This window comes from Vanacampus margaritifer, chromosome 6 (genome assembly GCF_051991255.1).
Source record: "Vanacampus margaritifer isolate UIUO_Vmar chromosome 6, RoL_Vmar_1.0, whole genome shotgun sequence".
NCBI classification, from domain to species: Eukaryota; Metazoa; Chordata; class Actinopteri; order Syngnathiformes; family Syngnathidae; genus Vanacampus; species Vanacampus margaritifer.
Window position 1 is genome coordinate 25913409 of NC_135437.1, and position 19383 is coordinate 25932791.

Consider the following 19383-nt stretch of genomic DNA (forward strand, 5'->3'; position numbering starts at 1 on the left):
ATGGTGACCCCTGCACTAGGATGAGAATTGACTTGACTCGACCTGCACAAAGACCAATGCAGAGTGGATACATCTCAAAATGCATATTTTGGGCTGGTGAGAACAAGTGGACACTAAATCCTAACGGGACAGATGTAAAAAGCGTCACAGGCAGAACATGATAAAACTAAATTCAATATAAAAGTATATATATCAAAATAACAAAAACAAATGTGATGATAAAAGGTCATGTTCGCTTGGCTATGGTGGATGATGCTAAACAGCACTAGAGATATAACGGATAAATGTATTTAGTCATTTCACTCGAGAAAAACAATGCACATTCAAATTTTTTTTAATAATGGGCTCAGGTGCATCTTGTTTCAATTGTTCATCTTTGATAGGATTAAAGTTCAAGTGATTGAGCACGATCCATCAAGACACACAGCTGCCTATTCTGTGTCTGATCCACAAACTCAACGGTCTTGCTAACGGCGCTTTAGCAATGATTGTGAGACCCTTCCAGAAGGGAAAATCATACAATAAACCCTCCTCAGTCAACGTCAGTATGACAGATGGCTTAGAATTTTCCAAGCGGAATCTAGAGGGCCGTTAGAAGGTAAAGAATTCATCGTCACAATTACTATGACTATGATTCCAAGCGAATTTGATTGATCTGACAATACTGACAAGGCTGTACGTCCTTCATTGAAGTTTGCTGTATTCAAATGCGTACGACTTTTTGTCAACGCAAGCATTTTCTTAGGGTTTAGTTCCTTGAGGCTCTGGACCCCAGGGGAGTCTTGTCTGCTTCTTGAAGGGTGAAGTCAGGTCACCCGGACTTCAGGAATAATTCTCCATTGTCCCTACATTTAGTGTGTTTCGGTTGCTTTACTAAGATCAGCTTTCCCATCTGTTTTTGTGCGCAATCAAGTTCCTGACACAGAACACATTAGACTAAATACGGTATGATAATTACAATGTGAAATGCTATTACCAACGGCCGGAAATGTTGCCACAGTTACGCTAACTGCCATGAGAAATAAACATTCACCAGCCATTTGCTGATCAATACCATCCCTACAGGGAAGCATGCACGGTAGTGGCAGCTTCATGCTGTGGGGATGCTTTTCAGCAACGGGAATTGGGAGGCTATGACAAATGACTGCAGCAAAAATAAAGAGAGATCTTTGATGGGAAACCTGCTCCTGTCAACTTCAGACTTCGAACAAGACATTGGCCCAAAGTACACTGCCGGGACCTGATTGAACATCCCTGAAGAGCTCTAAAGTTGGCTGCACACCAACGCTCCAATCGAACCTGATAGAGTTTTCAACAATCTAGAAAGAAGAATCAAAAAAGGTGTGCCAAGTTTGTGCTACTCAAATAGACTCGAGCTGTAATTCGTGCCAAAGATGCCCGGCAACATATTGGGTCAAGAGTGCATCGCAGACCTTGACACAATCAAGCACATTACACACATACATGCCACACCAAATACCATCAATTTTATATGGCAGGGTTCACCAATTCCGGTCCTTGGGGTCCGGAGTCCTGCAGGTTTTAGATGTTTCTGTCTACCAACACACCTGATACTAAAAATCAGGGTCGGTATCAGGCATGTTGATGAGTGTCCTAGTGGCAGGAACCATCTAAAACCTGCCGGACTCCGGACTTTGAGAACCGGAATTGATGAACCCTGTTATTGTATTCCTCCTCATTCGGCTCCTGGGTAAGCTGGAGCCTATCCTGGCTGACTGGGCAAGAGGCGGGTACACCACCACCAGACAATCGCAAATCACATATAGACGGCGATTCACATTCTTCAATGAACCCAACATACTCAGATGTGGGAGGAAACAACTCCACAAAGGAAGTCTTGAGAAAACAAACATTCAAACCCTAAACATCAAAACTATAAGGCAGATTAATTACTGGGCCATCTTGTTGCCCGTAACTGACATTTAAAATATAATACAAAGTAAAACAGTAAAATACATTTGAATCAGATGCAGTCACACAGAACAAGAATAATGTCATCATCATCAACTTCCCAAATCCCAAATTTTGCAGCAGGAAAATGGCACAAACCAACCATCCATTTTCTACACCGCTTGCCCTCATCCGGGTTCCGGGTCAGAAACAACTATTTACACTCATGCTAAAATGTATATACAATTTGCTAGAGTATTCAATTTCGATTTTTGAGCTTGCTTGTAATGTCATAATGAAATCGTTGATCCACAAAATAAGACATTACAGCAAACAGTAACACACTCTTTTGTTCACTCCAGAGATGTTCTGGAGTTAAAGCTGCTAAATGCTGAAAATCTCATTTCGAATCATTACTGCCATCTGTGGCTGAAAAAGGAAACTGCACACACACTCAATGCGCACATGACATCACATCCGCAGACATAAGGCGGGAATTTCGAACCTGAATCCAGTCTGAAAACTATTGGCCAGAGGCTTGCAGGAGTACCCATTGTGCACGCTTAAGGTGCTTATTTGCTAATTAGCAGAGGTGGAAATTCCGTCAATATTGGCGGAAAGTTCGTCAATCCGTTAATGACGGACGGTCATTTTGTTGACGATTGACGGGAAACTTGACGCATTGACGGAAGTGGGTTTTCATCCGGCAATCCGGCATTGACGGACGTCCCATTTTCAGATTGCCGAATGACGATGGACGGAACATTGACGGATGCTCATTTAACTGACGAATGACGAATATTGACGGAGTGATGATGACGACGGAAGGGTCCCGACTGTTGCCGAATGACGGACGTGCATAATTAATTGACGCGCCCCCACCTCTGCTAATTAGAAGTTTCAGTCATAAATGGTCAAATAAAAAAAGTTATTGTAAAGATATTTTGAGGAAATTGTTCCATAGACTAGCTAATAATCCTTGTTAATAATCCAAGGTTTCTCATCATATACAGTCAGATTTTCCAGTTTTTTCAATTTTTTAGGGTTGAATTTTTCTTATTTTCTCCCAATGCATTTCAATGGGTGTCAATTATACACAAATGTTGGCTATTTGGGGCTGGGCCAGTCCCAATCTCCTGTGGGGAATCAAAATTGTTTAAATAGATTGCTCCATCTTCTGATCAGATCAGTGATCTTTTTCTTTCTTTTTTTTACGCAGATTGGTGATTGGCTCCAAAATCCTGATCATGCAAATCCTTATTCAGTTAACCTACATGAATTGTGTGCAATTTTAACACCAAACTCCAACTGTGCGGCAGTTAGTGACTAACCACTATAACAACTTTTGCCTGTTGACAAGCCAAACGTTATTTTAAAAAAAAAATCCCCACATAGTTATAGTAACAACCTCAAGAAGGACTTGCAAAAAACACACAGTTTACCACTAACAAACGAGTGCATTTAATAGCAGAGTGGTAAATGAAATATAACTGTGTTTTTACAGCCATTTCAAATAATGTACGGTAAACACAATATGAGAATTAATGTTAAATAAATATGAACGCAAATGAATAGAAATCCACTTTTATTAATTATCTTCACATTTCGGCTGACTGTATTGGTCGCCCTTTGATAACTTTCTTCATGTTTGTTTGTCAGTGACCAGTATAGACTTAGCACTGCAGTCAGTCAGTGTAATTGGCTATGCACCAACAACTTTCTTTAGTCTCTAGCACAGTCTTATTAGGCCCTTTTTTCCCTCAGTAAATCCTGCGCGGAAATTAACTTCATGTGGGGTTAGTTAGCAGCACATACAGAGTGAGACGCTCTTGTTGTTGACTCAACCAAAAGCGCTTTGATTAAATTTGGTTTAAATGAAGGCGCCAACAGGGGTTTGCATGTGCACAGACGAGTTTAGGAAGATTTTCCTTCAAGCTCTTGTTCCAGCAGTCGAGTCCTGCTATTGATCGGACTGCCACAGACGTATACTGTATCACCTGCTGGAGACACGATATACCCATTAGCAACATGCAGTTACTCCTCTCATCTTGACAGCACTGCCTTTCTCTTAAAGGGCTGCTCTACTGTACTGAAGAGAAAGTAGTCAATGGCTACAAGATCTGAATTTGTGAATGCCTTTTTTTTGTTGTTTTAAATATACCCTTGCTCATCATCATCACCGTGTTGAAAAGAGACACTTATGAAGCGGTTTTATAGTTTCTTTCTTAACCAAGCACTTTGTAACTACACCATATGTTAAGCGGCATATTGCTTTGTCTAAAGCTTCACTAGCAATTTTCCGATCCTTTTCTATAGTGCTCATCCTTATTAGGATCGCCGCCATTTACGGTACACTCCCATTCACACCTATAGACAACGTAGAGCCTTTAAAGGATTACTCAGCAGGAAATCAGACTCTTGCTCCACCCTTCACTAAGATTTGAAATGGGCGCTCAAAGGGGGTGTTGCCTGGAGGACCGTCGGGCAACTCGCTAAGAAGCCGTTTCAGGAGGCGTGTACGGGAATGAGCCGGTGGGTGGCGGGGGGCGACTACGTCATGCGGAACAAGTGACGTAGTACGGATCGTCACGTGTAATGAGAGGACAAACAGCCAAATTGTGTTTATCCCAGCATGCAACCTTAAGATGGCGCCAAACACGTGTTTTTTTTTGCCCCAAATTCAAGCTTTAAACAAACTTGTACTAAAATGTCCAAATAATGACCAAGACATGTTGACAGCATTTGTAGACACCAATTTATACAGATTATCAGCACAAAAAAAAAAAGTTGGATAAGTGTTGAGTTATGCTTTAATGAACCTAACATGGATGTTTCTGGAATGTGGGAGGAAGTACTCACATAAGCACAGGGAGAACATGTAAAGGCAACACAGGAGGGCCTGAGCAAAGATTCAGGTCATTGTCAACAATAGGTTGAAATGTACTGATAAATTAAAATGCTAACCTTAAAAATGATTGTGATTGTCAATGTCTACTGTCCTGTAATTCGTGCAGAGAGTGTGTGTGTGTGTGTGTGTGTGTGTGGGGGGGGGGGGGTTATGAGTAGTCAAAATGTAATGCGGCTTTAGGGCCTTGTAAGGTGGAAAAAATGCCATATACATGAATAACCATAACAGTATTTTAAACCCAATATCTATTTTTTCAACAGGTTTTTTTTTTTTGAAGTTTTGAAAGATTCTATTACATCAAACAGAAATTATTCTAAAAGCTTTTTCCATAAAATCATGTGATTAAAAACAACTAATAACAGCACATTTCTGCACTTTTAAACATTACTATTCGTAATACGTTTATCTATTATATTTCAAGGTAATTTAATTGTTTTAGAATGTGAAAATGGTTCTGATTAAACGTTAAAAACAACCTGAAAATAAGGCAAAATCTTGTTGAAATTACAACTTCAAACTGTATTTTAATTATGTATTTTTAGAAGTAGACTAAGTAAGAATAAGTTTTAGTTGTTTTTTTTTTGCCGCCCCACCTCCCGGAAGTTTACTTTTTTTTTTTATAGTGTAGGTTTTTATAATCATATTCATATAACTATCCAATAACAACTACCACTACTACTACTGCTACTCCCATGAATACGACTCCTAATAAATGACAATGGTAATAATAACAACATCCATGTGTTTCCTAAGATATTGAGTGACATTTGCCTGTGAAAGGGGCTTGTCAACTTGAACAAAGCTTCAAAAGTAAAGAAAAGCGCTAAGCTGCCCTTATTTGCTCAGGAGAGCAGCCAGCAGCAAACAACCATTGTGTGTCTGCATAATGTGACGGGATGCAAAATATTGTCGCTATTGTCGCCTGTCAGAGTGGCTCCTCTATAGTTAAATGCTAACGAAAGGCCGAGTGGGAGTTTGTATCTTTGAGCAAAGTTGTGAAAACTCCACATTAGCAGGGTTTTCAATGCAGGGTGAGTGTTTGTACAGTAGTTACGAGTTTAACAAGCTGGTTAAAGTGTTACACGGAAGACCTGCGCAGACTGAAATTGATTTTCTCAAAGACGGTTTGTATGGAGCATGAAGGTACGACAACAGAATACAAAGTGGAAGAGCATCTTCTGCTGACATTGTATTCCCACTATGTACAGACCAAATGAATCTGACATGTCTTTTACTGGTTTGTTATTCTTTAACTTTTTTTTGGGTTGACATACACTGCATGAGTGACTTTGTCAAAACACACATACTAGACATGTGAATGCATACTGCAGAAACGTCCTGAATCAGCACTTGTGCTGATAGAATACATTGTTTCTGGGCTCATTAACATGTGTTAAGGATTTAGATGTCCCGCGAGGAAGATGAGCAGACACGGCCATATTTCACCGCGGGGCGAATGTTAGCTTGGGTGTTCTCGAATAAACTCCAGCTGCGACCTGGTGTGGGATGTGCTGATGAATATTCACACTCACCTATTGGAAGACACTTCAGCCAGCAGGGGCCACATTGTTGCCATTGCTTACAGTACCTGCCATTTTTGTCCCTTTTTTCCCTCTTGAGTGTCTTCTCTGCAATGCATTGAAAGAGTAGAACTCCAATTTCAGCAATTCACATCATGCTAGAATTTAAAACACACACTTTCTGAGACATCCCTGCTATTAAAGCCAATTTAATCAGCCGTCTCAAGGCTTAGACTAAAAAGCCCTGAGTAAACTCTGAGATGCATTTCATCTCTGCTTTGGTGCGCTGCTATTGGACTTCTCTTTCCTGACAAAAATTTAATGCGCCGCTAATATTACTGTAGGTCCCAAGCCGAATCTTTTGTGTGAGTCCTGTAACTTCTACAGAGTTGTGCTTTGCCATAAATGCAAGATTGCCAATACCACTACGCCACTATGATTGTTTGTGGGACCCGACTTCCATACAAACCACGTTCACATCAGTGAGTCTGACTTCACTTAAATGTTGTTTGGAAACTGTTATATTAAAGTGCCCCCAAAAGACTGGAATTTCAAACGTATAACCCTTTTAGTACTATTATCATAGCAGTCCGCCTGTTTTTATTGTTTTTAGGGGGGGGGGGGGTCTCTCTTGAAGTTACTCCTGGCACTGGTACTGTATCTGTCATGTTTATTTTCAGTCTTGTTTACTCCCTGTCATGTTTAGCTTCTGTTTTCCTTGTGTTTTCCCCCTGTCTTGTCATTTCCTGTTTTATTGTGAAAAGTCTGACTCCTCTCGTTTCAGGTCACTTGCCTTTCCTTGTTTGGTGTCTTTGTCAACCCTGATCCCTGATTGTGTCCACCTTTCCCCATTACCCTCATGTGTCATCCAATCAGTGCCCTCAGCCAGGTGTGTCTTGTTATGTCATTAGTGTTGGTGTATTTAGTCGGTTGTCTCCCCCCTGTCTCTGTTATTGTTTGTCTTTTCCTCCACGTCATTCTGCTCGGTTTTGCCCCTCGTCATTTACCAAGTTGTCATGCTGTTAGTTTTTCCTAAGTTGTTTCGCCATGTTTTGCTTCATGTTTTGTTAGATCAGTTTTATTTTGTACTTTTGAAGATCCTTTTTTTGAATAGATATTAAATCCTTCTTGTGGACTACACCTCTGCCTCCTCGCTCTGCCTTCCCGCATCTGGGTCCTAAAGCCCCCAACTTACTGACAGAATCTTTATCTAAAGTTCATTAGCAATAAACACTTATCATGTTTTTTTTCAGGCGTTTAATTTCTTTATTGGTGTGTTTTTACTTGTTTCTATATTGTATTATACTTATTTTTAACTGCAAATACTTAGAAAAAAGGTACACAGCAAATTGGTCACTATTAAATTTCCTGTGTTGGATCAAATATGCAGTAAGGTGCTTTGTGGTGTGTTTGTGCTGAATTCTGTGTTATGAAATCGATGCTTGTTTTATTTATTTATTTATTTATTTATTTATTTATTTATTTATTTATTCACTTATTCACTCACTCATTTGCCTTCATCTTGTCACTAATTTATTGATATGAATTTTTTTGCACTTGTATACTTACTTAAAATATTTGTTTTGTTTTCTTGTTTCTTGTTCACTGCATGACCGATTTCTGTTCCATGTACAGCGCTTCGTGTGCAGCAATGCTGGTTTTAAAGTGATTTATGAATAAAGTTGAGTTGATGTGAGAGTAAGTGTAGTTTGAGGTACATTTTTAAGACTGATACTAGTGCAATACACTCGTAAGTGTTTAAACACCGGAGTTAAGTCTAGTTTGGCAGAAGTGTAGAGTACTTTTAACACAACTCAGTGTTTACTGGTGTAGATTTTTTAACACTGTACACTAGTGTTGGAGTAATGCTGGTTAAGTGTGAAAAAAGTAACACTTCAAAAGTGTAAGATTTACACTCGTTGGTGTGGACACATATAAACACTTTTCTAGTGTTAGATTTAACACTCTCAGTGTTAATATAACGCTGGCGATTTTGCTGTGTAAGCTTAGTTTTGGCTCTAGAACAGGTTAATCGCATTTCCACTCATTTCAATGGGAAACAAGACCTCAATTAATGAAACGGGTTCACTGAATCAATAAAGTTCATAACTTGGGGTTTAATTGTAGAATGTTTCTCCTTGTGAGACTGGTTAGGGGGTGGTTTAAGAAGTGGCGTGGCTCAGTGGTAGAGTGGTTATCTCGGGAGTGTCATCCCAGAGCTTGTGGGTTCAATCCTGTGCCGTTGTGACCGCATTGAAATACCCAACGAGATACTGAGAACCCGGTTGCTTCTGATGCAGTGTCATCAAGCGCCTTGCGGGCCTTGTAAGGTGGAGAAACACTATATAAATGACCGCTTAATTATATTTAAATACAGCTGTGTGACTGCAAGCCTTTGAAAGAGGCTACATTCAGAGGGGAAAAAAAGCAGTTTCAAACACTTGCTCGGTGCTCATCAGTTTTTTTGTACTCTTAAAATATAGTTTCCTGAAATCATACGGACATATAAGAACAAACCTATTAGATTATGTTTTGGGTTGGCTTCAGATCATTTTGTTGAAACTAAAACCAAAAAGCATCGCAGTATTATAATCGCACCGCTTCCAAACATTTGTGTTGCTTTGAGACATTTGCAGCTTTCAGGCACTCTCCCCACTCAATACATGTGAGAATTTATAAATGTTTAATGGGAAAACAGGAGCAAGTAAAAAGGCTAGAATGAGTCGACAACAGAAATATCAAAACACTCTAAATCTTTTCTTCCCCTTTCAACTCCATGTTAAATGTACAAGAAGACGCCTTGCTTAACAAGTGAAGTCCCTAAAAAGTCCTCTGCAGACTGCTTCATCCTCTTCGTCTGGCATCAGCATACCTCATAAAAATTATATGAATTACACTTTAACCATGACTGTGAAATGGTCCCGTGTAGATAAAACATGAGCTGCAATTTAAAGACTTGTCATCCGAGGGGGATGAAAGTAGTCTTGCGTGGGAGGATCTTCTTCCCAAATCCTGCTTCACATGCCTTCAAAAAAATATGCTCATGGAGAAGTCCAAACACATATTGAAGTAGCCCATGGAGGCTCTGAATACTGTAAAGCACCAGCTGATTGGATGCAGTCTATTTTCATAATCATTTATTTCAACCTTGCACAAAAGACACCAAATACACTCACAGGTGTTGTGTTAATGGGAAAAGGTAGTGCAAGGCAGGATTCCAAGCCAGTCACCTGACCTGGGCCAAAGTAATTATGTTGTTCACCTTCGGTCCCACAAATGCACAGGCTGCCCGGGCAACACGCGCGCACACACACACACACGCACACACACACACACACACACACACACACACACACACACACACACACACACACACACACACACACACACACACACACACACACACACACACACACACACACACACACACACACACACACACACACACACAGTGTATAGTCTCAAGGGTACTCTGTTTCTCACGCAATGAGCTCCGCTACCTTGAGAACCATCATTACCTTCTAAATATACGTTCGCGAGGACCTACGTCACACACTCAGGTCTCCATAACAAAAGTTGTCATCGTTTCACAGCGCTTGTGTTTTTTTTGTATGCGTGCGCAGGCTAATGGAGAGGCGGTAATAACATGGAGCTATGTGTGTCATTTAGGGATGGATTGACAGCGGAAGAAAAATAGCTGCAGGTCTAATCAATTTGAATCTGCTTTACGTGTGTGTATGTGCTTGTCAGGTGAGGAGAGGAGCAGGCATCAGCAGCATTTCAGTCCAGTCAGCAGTGATCTTGCCAGCCTCTGCACAAGCCAAGTCATGAATAGATCAGTATCGTGGGTGTTTGTGTGCAAGCACGTATCAAAATCTGTATTCTTTCCGACAAAACGTGACAATATCGGCTGCGATGTTGGCGACACCCAACACGTTTTAAAGTGTAACCACTAGTAGAGTAAGTGAAACTGTAGCTGATGTTCATGGAAATGTTTCCAAAAATAGATCCAATTACAAGACATAACACAACTACAGTAATGCACTTGACTTGACATAGGGCAGGGGTCTGCAACCTGCGGCCCTGGAGCCACATGTGGCTCTTTAGTTCCTCTAAAAGAAATGTATATAGCCATATTTTTATTTCTTTATACATATTTATGTATTTTTTTTAATTTTATTTTTGATAAAATATTATTCAAATGAATTAATGATTAAATAAAAAATTATCATTAAATATTTTTTAAAATACAGTACAGTAAAAATGATTAAGTTGTCAGAAAAATACGGAAGAGTTAAAAAAAAATACCTAAATGTCCAAAAAGTGACCGTTTCCAAAAATATAGATCCAATTACAAGACACAACTATGTACAGTCGTGCACTTGACTTGACACAGGGCAATTAGGGTCTGCAACCTGCGGTTCTGAAGCCACATGAGGCTCTTTAGTCCCTCTCATGTTGCTCCGTGTAGAAATAAATGACAATTTTTTTTTTATTCTTTAGGTAAAATATTCTTCCAAATTAATTCATTTAAAAATTTAATAAAAAATGGATAGTTAAATATTCAAAAACAGAGTCCAAATTTTTAAGTTGGCAGAAAAAGAGAGACAAAAGGTAGACAAAAACGTTATTAAAAATGTCCTAAATGTCCAAAAAGTGACCGTAAAATGTCCAAAAAGGAAGAGGAAAAGCGGAAAATTACCATAAAATGTCCTTGAAATTGCAAAAAATGTCAGAGAATTTAATAAAAACGTCAGAAAAGAAAATGTTCAAAAAGTAGCCATAAAATGTCCAAAAACAAAGGAAGAAATCCCCCAAATTACCATAAAATGTCCACAAAATTGCTAAAAATGTCAGAAAATTGATAGCAAAAGGCAAAAAAAATGTCTAAAAAGGGAAGAAGAGAGGCATAAAATGACCATAATATATCCATAAAATTGCCGTAAATGTCCCAAAAAATTGACAGAAAGGCAGAAAAGTCTAAAAATGTATGAAAAATGAAGTGTGAAAAAAAATCCAAAAACAGAAGACGAAAGGTAGGGGGAAAAAAATCTCAAAGTATTAGGTACTGTAATTTTTCGATTATGGTGCAGCTCTAATGAGCCCTTGGGTCCTCGGTACATTAGACAAACAATAACACACAGTTTCGTTCATCACAATGTTCAAATGTTTTGCGGCTTCAGACAGTTTTTTGTGAATTTGTGGTTATTTATTTGGCCTAACATGGCTCCTTTGACAACAGGAAAGGTTACTGACATAGGCTAACACTAAAGCCCCTTTCACACTGCATTTAGCAGGGTGCAGCACGCCTCGAGCTGGAAAATGCTCGATTCAAGAGTGTGATGTCAGACAAGCTCCTTCAATTGAACAGGAACAGGCGGAGTGATTTAGTGTTATTTTGGCGGACTTATTGACAAGTAATGGGAAGCATCATAGCGTGATCTCCTGCAGCCAATGATCGCCAAGAGGGGCATATCATCACAAATCATTTGAGTCAGATGTGTGTCTTGACCTCTGCCGGAACCCCTGAGACTGACTCAACGAACCTCTGGGGTTGGATTGAACCCAGGTTAAGAACCACTGCTCTAAATTGTAAAAAGGTGTGAATGCGAATGAGTGTTGGTTGTTTGTCTATATGTGCCCTGCGATTGGATGGTGATCAGTCCAGGGTGTAACCCTTCTGCCTCACAAAAGTGGTATGTCTTTATCCTTGTTGTTGCAAAATTCCATTAGAAACGGACACAAAATAAATCTATACTATGTGAGATGACTCCTACACATGAATCTGAATTGCTGCATATAATCTGACAAACATGAATCCAATCACATTTCAGTTTCTGTGACAACTTTTTGAAAGATTTCTGAACTACATCATGTGGCTCTTGGTTGAAGTTAAAATTGAACATTTAGCCGCAGACGAGCGCAGGGAGCATGTTTCTCTGCGTCTCTTAAAATGCTACCATTGACATTGCTGCTTTTTAAAGGATCAACATGCACCATTCAGCACCGTTATGCAGTGTGCCTCTGTGTTTTGCCTTGTCAATTTTGAGGTTTAGAAGCTGATATAAACTCGGGCTCTTTACCCTATTAGGGTTGGTGCATCCCTCCACACTGCACAATTTGAGCCTTATTTCACACAATAAAGTCAAAGGAGAGAGATGAATGGTTTCCCCGCATACAGGCGTGGCTACTGTATGTCGCTATGTTATGAAGTGCATCAATCAAAAGAAATCTAAATGTCTGGCAAAATGGCTTTAGATCAAATCTCACTTACTCTGTTTGGTATTTGAAGAGGACAATGAGAACCTGCCGTCATCCATAACGGGATATATGGGATTACATTATGGCATTTTAATTGCTTTTGCAATATGAACATACATTTGCACTAACTTTTGTCAATCCTGAATCCTGATATTTTACCACTCTGCAGTCTGCAGTGAGATCAATGTTTGCTAACATCAATACACTTAAACCATTTGCTAAAATAATTAGCCAAGCAGTTCATCAGTTTTCTGAAGAAAAAAAAATCCTCTACATCTTCATCATCTTTCAAATCCCCTAATCCCCGTCTTTGTGAAAACAATCAAGTCTGCAAGCCATGAAGATTCTGCTTGCGAATGTTCCTGCTACCTGGTTTTTGTTAAGATATCAAATATTAATACAAGAAGATGAGTAAACAATTGATCAAACGTGCTGCAATTGATCTGTCTACATGCTTATTTCCCCACCAGTGTGGTTTGTTATATTTGTTGTAAGTACTTAACTTTACATCTGTTAACCAAAAACGGCATTCAAGACAACAAATGAAAAGCAACCCATCAACGCGATGTGTATTTCATTTTTCAGCATGGTTGCACAATTTGTCCCCAAAGCCCGCCCCATAAAACAAAACTGCACCTTTCAGAGTGGCCACTTATTGTGGGCGGTCTAAGGCACACCTGCGCACTAATCATGGTTTCTAATCAGCATCTTGATATGACACACCTGTGAGGTGGGATGGATTATCTCGGCAAAGTAGAAGTGCTCACTATCAGAGATTTAGACTCGTTTGTGAACAAGATTTGAGAGAAACGGTGATATTGTGTATGTGGAAGAAGTTTTAGATCTTTGAGTTCATCTCATAAAAAGAGAGAGCAAAAATAAAAGTGTTGTGTTTAGATTCTTATTGAGTATAGTTTAAAAGGAAAATTTAAGTTCATTTTAGGCATGTCAGTGGTCAGCAACCTTTCCTGTCAAAAGAGCCATTTTAGGCCAAATAAATAACCACAAATCTGTCTGGACTCACAAACATTTGAAAATTGTGATGGACGAAACAGTGTGTTGTTGTTAGTCTAATACACTGACACCCAAGAGCTCATTAGAGCTGCACCATAACAGAAAATTATGCATACTAATTATGCATGCATTCTTTTAGATTCATTTTCTTTTACATTTTGTCCTCCGTTTTTTTTTTTTTACATACACTTTTAGACTTTTCTGCCTTTCTGTCAAATGTCTGACATTTTTGGCAATTTTATGGACATTTAATGGTGATTTTTGGGATTTCTTCTTTTGTTTTTGGACATTTTTTAGTTACTTTTTGAACGCTTTCTTTTCTGCCTTTTTTTTTTGTTCATTCCTCTGACGTTTTTGGAAATTTCATGGGCACTTTTCGCCTTTTCCTCTTCCTTTTTGGACATTTTAGGGTCGTTTTTTGGAAATATTTAGGTATGTTTAAAGCTTTTTTGTCTATGTTTTGTCTCTTTTTCCGACAACTTAATTTTTTTTTTACTCTTTTTTATTATTTTAATTTAATTTATTTTATTTTATCATTAATTCATTTGAAGAATATTTTACCTAGAAAATAAAAATAAATATGTAATTTTGTTTTTTATTATTTTTTTCTAATTATTTTAGAAATCCACAGGGAGCCACAGGAGAGGGATTAAAGAGTTACATTTAGCTCCAGGGCCGCAGGTTGCAGACCCATGGTCTAGGTACATGTAATGACCTCAGGGCTGGACTGGCCATCTGACACGAGGGCAGATGCCTGGTGGGCCGGCCTCTTTTGGGGCCGATGCAGTACTTTTGAATTCTTTTCCTACATTTTACCACAAGAGACTGGCTCACAATTTAGAAGGACCAGTCCTATAATCCATTTCGAACATTGATAGCAAACTGAAACATCATCATCAGTGACAGAACTATATGTTAGGCCGGACCGTGCGTACGTCAAAATGACTAAGATATGATACCTATATTTTTAGTACTGAGTGTAAAATGTAATAAAACATAATAAAAAAAAAATCTTAACAAATATGTTTGAAACTTTCATTGAAATAGCCTGACGTTATTAAAACCTGTAAGTTCTTCCCTTTGATTTCCATAGTGCACACTCAGAAGAGTTTGAATCATGTTGAATGCTGTTGGTTGGACACAATCATGCACTACATCCAGAAGGGGTAGATAATCATGTAAATGAGGCCATCATGGGAGTCGACTATTGACTGATATAGCTCTCAGTGTAATGGACTGCATATCGCACCATCCCACCAATCATGTCAGACAATCAACAGCTTGGCAGTGGGCAGACAAAAAGCCATTTGAATTTGAAGGAACAATTTTCTCTCAATATCTGATCGCACTTGTTCTCTTCTGAGTATTCCGCTCCTTACATGATGAATTTAACTACTCAAAATCAGACTGGAATTTCCAGACCCATAATTGAAAGAGCTGGCAAGTGCTGACTTCATTAGTGGTTTATATTCCAGCATCACTAGCCGCAGTAAACCATCAGTACAAAGTTACAGAGAGGTCGCAGTAGTTTGTTTGCAGTGATGTAAAAGCCGATAAATGATTGTTACCGTTCTGTTAATATCAAATCAAAATGGAGAATTATTAACTTTGTTAAGGCTTTGTACATACAGTTTTAGTTTATTCAGGTCATTATTAAAAAAGAAAAAATGGAGATCAGTGCTTTCAATAATTCTAGAGTAACTGACCAACCCTGCTCAAAATCAATAGTTTCCAGAGGGGGAAAGACACTAATGGAAATGGAGGAAGGGGTTCGGTTGATTAAATATTTAACACTTTCTCTCTGTTCTGTTGACCCAATTAGCATCTCCTGTTCACCTGCTAGCATCAAACTGTGCGTACACTGCGACTGTTCTGGGATGGTCACACTCTTCACGAGTGTTATTCCCGCTGGTGTGAAACGCCAAACAAGACACGACGCACCCACATATGCATACAGTATCAGACTATCAGATATCGTACGTCTCAATCAATTTCAGTATCATAAAAAAAGTTCTTTTATGTTGCTAGTTCAATTCAAAAAGTGAAATTTATTTATTTATTTATTTATTTTTTCCTCAGGAGAGCTCAGTATTGTTCATTCGATTTGACATCATCATTGCTCTCCTTTTTTTTTTTTTTTTTAAAAAACAAACAAATCAATTAAAAAAATTTTAATAAATGTTTTTTTTTTTTTTAAATATATATACATATATATATACACATACACACATATATATATATATTTTTTTTTTATGTGGGTGAGTATGTGTATGTGCGTGTGTGTGTGTGTGTGTGTGCGTGCGTGCAAAAAGTGAAATTTATATGGAGATTAATTCGGGCTCCATACTTTTCAGATGGGCAAATCCCCAAATATTTTCTATTTAAAAAAAATAAAAGTGATTGTTTATTGTGTAATATATACTGTTACATGCACTTCTAATTCAAATGTCACAATCAGTGAGGGGTAAAGAGTAGCCTGTGTGAAGTCTGAAGTGCACCTCCATTAAGGGTGTACCAGAGGGCTTTACAGGGTTCACAGCTTGAGGAAAACAAATAACCCTTAACAAGAATGACACTTAACAGCGCAACATGCAGGGTGATATTCTTCCACTCTCGTCAAGGCATTATGCTTTTAAGGTTTTTTCTTTCTTTCCACTTTTAATTGGATCTGCATCGCAATCTGCTGCGGTTTTCCTTGGTCTAGGCCTCCCTCTAAAAAGCTACGTGGAAATCTGCTTTTTGTGTAAAACATGGAATTAACAAGCTCTTGCCTCGGACCTTTTGTAAACAAAATCAATTGTAATACCTCTGTGGTTGGTGACTTTAATGATCAATACTATTATTTGCTACACAAATACTTAAAGGGGAAGTCAACCCCAACATTTTCTTTACAGTAATATGTTCTATGCAGCCCCACTCTGAAATCCACCCTTTTTTTTTATCCATCTCAGGGGGCGGTCATTTTGCCACCTGCTGTTGGCTGAAAATGATATCACAGTTGATCAGGGCTCAGGTAACGACCAATCATGGCTTAGTTTCAGATAACAGGTGAACTGTGATTGGTCGCTAGGCACTGTGATGACATTTTCAGTCGACAACAAGCGACAAAATGGGTGGATTTTGCTGCTTAAATCATATTAATCATATCGATTTTAATTAGGTTACCATGTTTAGATAAGTGGGGGCCCACACAACATAGTATTGTAATTTTTAAATGTTTTTATTTATTTAACCATTATTTAGCCATCTGAAGGACTAGCAATGTTCATGTATCCCCCCCCCCCCTCCTCCTTAATGTCAGAATGATATGTTATAAACATGTAAACATTAAGTTTTGTATTTAAAGTTAATCAGATTCAGCATTTTTTTAATGTTGAATTATTTTTTCCAAAGCATTTCAATGGTGTTAATAAATAGGATATAGCTATGGCAGGAGTTGACTGTAGAGTAATTATATACAAGTGGTTTAAATACAGACGCTCCCCTACTTATGAACATTCGTGTTACGAACAACGGTACATACGAACATGTCTGCGCGCATGTCAAAAAATGTTCGGAAAGAGATGCTGTAAGTTAGATTTTTTATTGCGCACCTTTTTCCGAGTACTGTAGTGCTTCTTTCCGCCGCTAATACCGACGCTTGGCGCTGTGAGAGCTCACCCAGCATTGGAGGCTCAGCAACGTGTCGAGGAGGAGGAAGAAGAAGAAACGCCTGTCGCTCATAGATAAAGCCATCACACTCTTCGAGCAGCAAGACCCAAATATTGAACGTTGCACAAAGGTTGCAAATCAATTGAATGATGCCATACAGTGCTACCGCATCATTTATGATGAAAAAAGAAGAAAACTGTGCAATCGTCGTTAGATCGCTTCTTTCGGCCAGTTTCTAGTAAATCCTCCAAGGAAGATACTCATCAACCCTCATCTTCTTCTCCGCGACCCTCAACTTCTTCCTACATTGAAGTTACGTAGGAGGAAGTAACTTTTGAAGCCCATTCCAGCGACGACGAAGAACCTCTCATGATATAAAATCCTCCTCTTCCTCCTCCTCCTCCTCCTCCATCAAATCCTTAAGCATCGAGTACATCTTCCAAAAGTAAGTTAAACTTCATTTTATTTATCTTATTACGTACATGTACATACTGTGTGTGTCTCTCGCTCTCTCTCTCTAACATACGTAGTACAGTACTGTACGTATTCTCTTTAAACATAAATTATAATACAAAATATAGCACTGAAGCAACTTACGAACAAATTCACCTTACGAACGATCGCTCGGAACGTAACTCGTTCGTAAGTTGGGGAGCGTCTGTATACATATTTTGCCATTTTCTAATCAAATTGGTGATCGAATATTTCTTTTTTCCAAAGTTGATGATCGGTGATTGTCCCCCAAAAAAACATGTTTTTTTAATATAGAAAGAGAGAAATTTTATGATCAGATCTGTGATCAGTTAGCGCTTTTTTTTTCTCTCCGATCGATAGTCATAGTCTAAAGCCGAATCAAATATACTCAATGCGGTTGACTTGAGATTTTATTTTTTTTAAGATTCTTGTGCTAAACTGTCCAAATAGTCCTCAAAAAGTAGGATATTGTCAAAATTAAGCTGTCTTATATCTGCCAGAGGCGAAACTCACTATATCTACAGTTAATTGACATTTCCTTTCTTTAACAAGCATGTAAAGGGCCACTTCTTACTGATTTGTAGGAGTTACGGTGCCTTGTTTGAGGATTCACGGGGTTGGAGAAGAGTTCTGCTGCCCCCCACTTTTCCATGTCCTTTGGGACAACCGAATCTGGGACCCTTCATTCGCAACTTGTTCGAAACATTTTGCACTTCAGCCACATTAATACGATTCTAACCATGAGCTCATACCAGTTGAACGGTTGTTGCGCGCTGTGATGATTGACACTTTCTAGGCTATTAAGTATTGTATGATATTCATAAACTGATGTGTTTTTAATTCTAATCATTTTTCATTGTTTCACCTCATCTCTCTCTGGTGTATTGCATGGGCACACTTCAGACCTTGTAACTCAACCGGCAGCCAGTAACCGGCGTGTGCTGCCTGTCAGCAGACATGAGCTTCCAGACGAACGAGTTAGGAGATGAAGTGTGACGTGAATAAACACATATTCGTACACCTCTTCAGCAGCCTTGCACATGAGCTGATGGCACAAGGATGGTCTCGTTTTCACTTGTCATTGAATGTTTGAGTTTATTTTTGTAAAGTTTATTCTATTTTCAGTGTGCTTTGGACTTGAGCATTTTTCATTTGTCATGTGTGTTTGAGGAGGTACTTGACTAAATTTGTTTCTTAAAGGATGTGGAATTTATTTATTAATTTAATGAAAGGAAGACAAAATTGTGTGATTTTTTTTTTTAAATGAATCATTTTACCACGGCTGCTCAGAGTTTTTGCAGGCTTTTACTGAAAAGCAGGGGGGAAAAAAACATTTTAACTCATTCACTGCCATTGACGGCTATAGACGTCAAAAATTAATTTTAACTATTTCTATTAGTTTAACATTTTTTCCCCCCACTTTTGTTAACAAGAGAATGAAAACCTCGGGAAAAAATGATTTTAGACCAGATATAAAATTTGTGATTAATCATGAGTTAACTATTGAAGTCATGTGATTAATTACAATTACAATTTTTAATTTTTAATAATCTTTTCTTTTTTTGAAAAAAAAGATAATTAAAAAAAATAAAATAAAAGATTTTTAAATTGTAATCGCCTGACGCCCTAATTTTTAAAAATAAT

General features: G+C 38.5%; 1 protein-coding gene across 3 annotated transcripts in view; it reads left to right on the forward strand.

The window, feature by feature from the left end:
• The window catches only part of nrn1la (neuritin 1-like a), a 78637-nt gene that overhangs the window by 23522 nt on the left and 35732 nt on the right, over window positions 1-19383 (forward strand). The window contains exon 1 of one of the 3 annotated variants that reach the window (XM_077569421.1): window positions 17310-17710. The exons of the other annotated variants lie outside the window; for them this stretch is intronic. Within the exon in view, the coding sequence (XP_077425547.1) occupies window position 17710 (1 nt within the window). The 5' untranslated portion in view covers window positions 17310-17709. Of the gene's footprint in view, window positions 1-17309; window positions 17711-19383 lie in introns of those variants that run through there. 3 annotated transcript variants of the gene reach the window in all.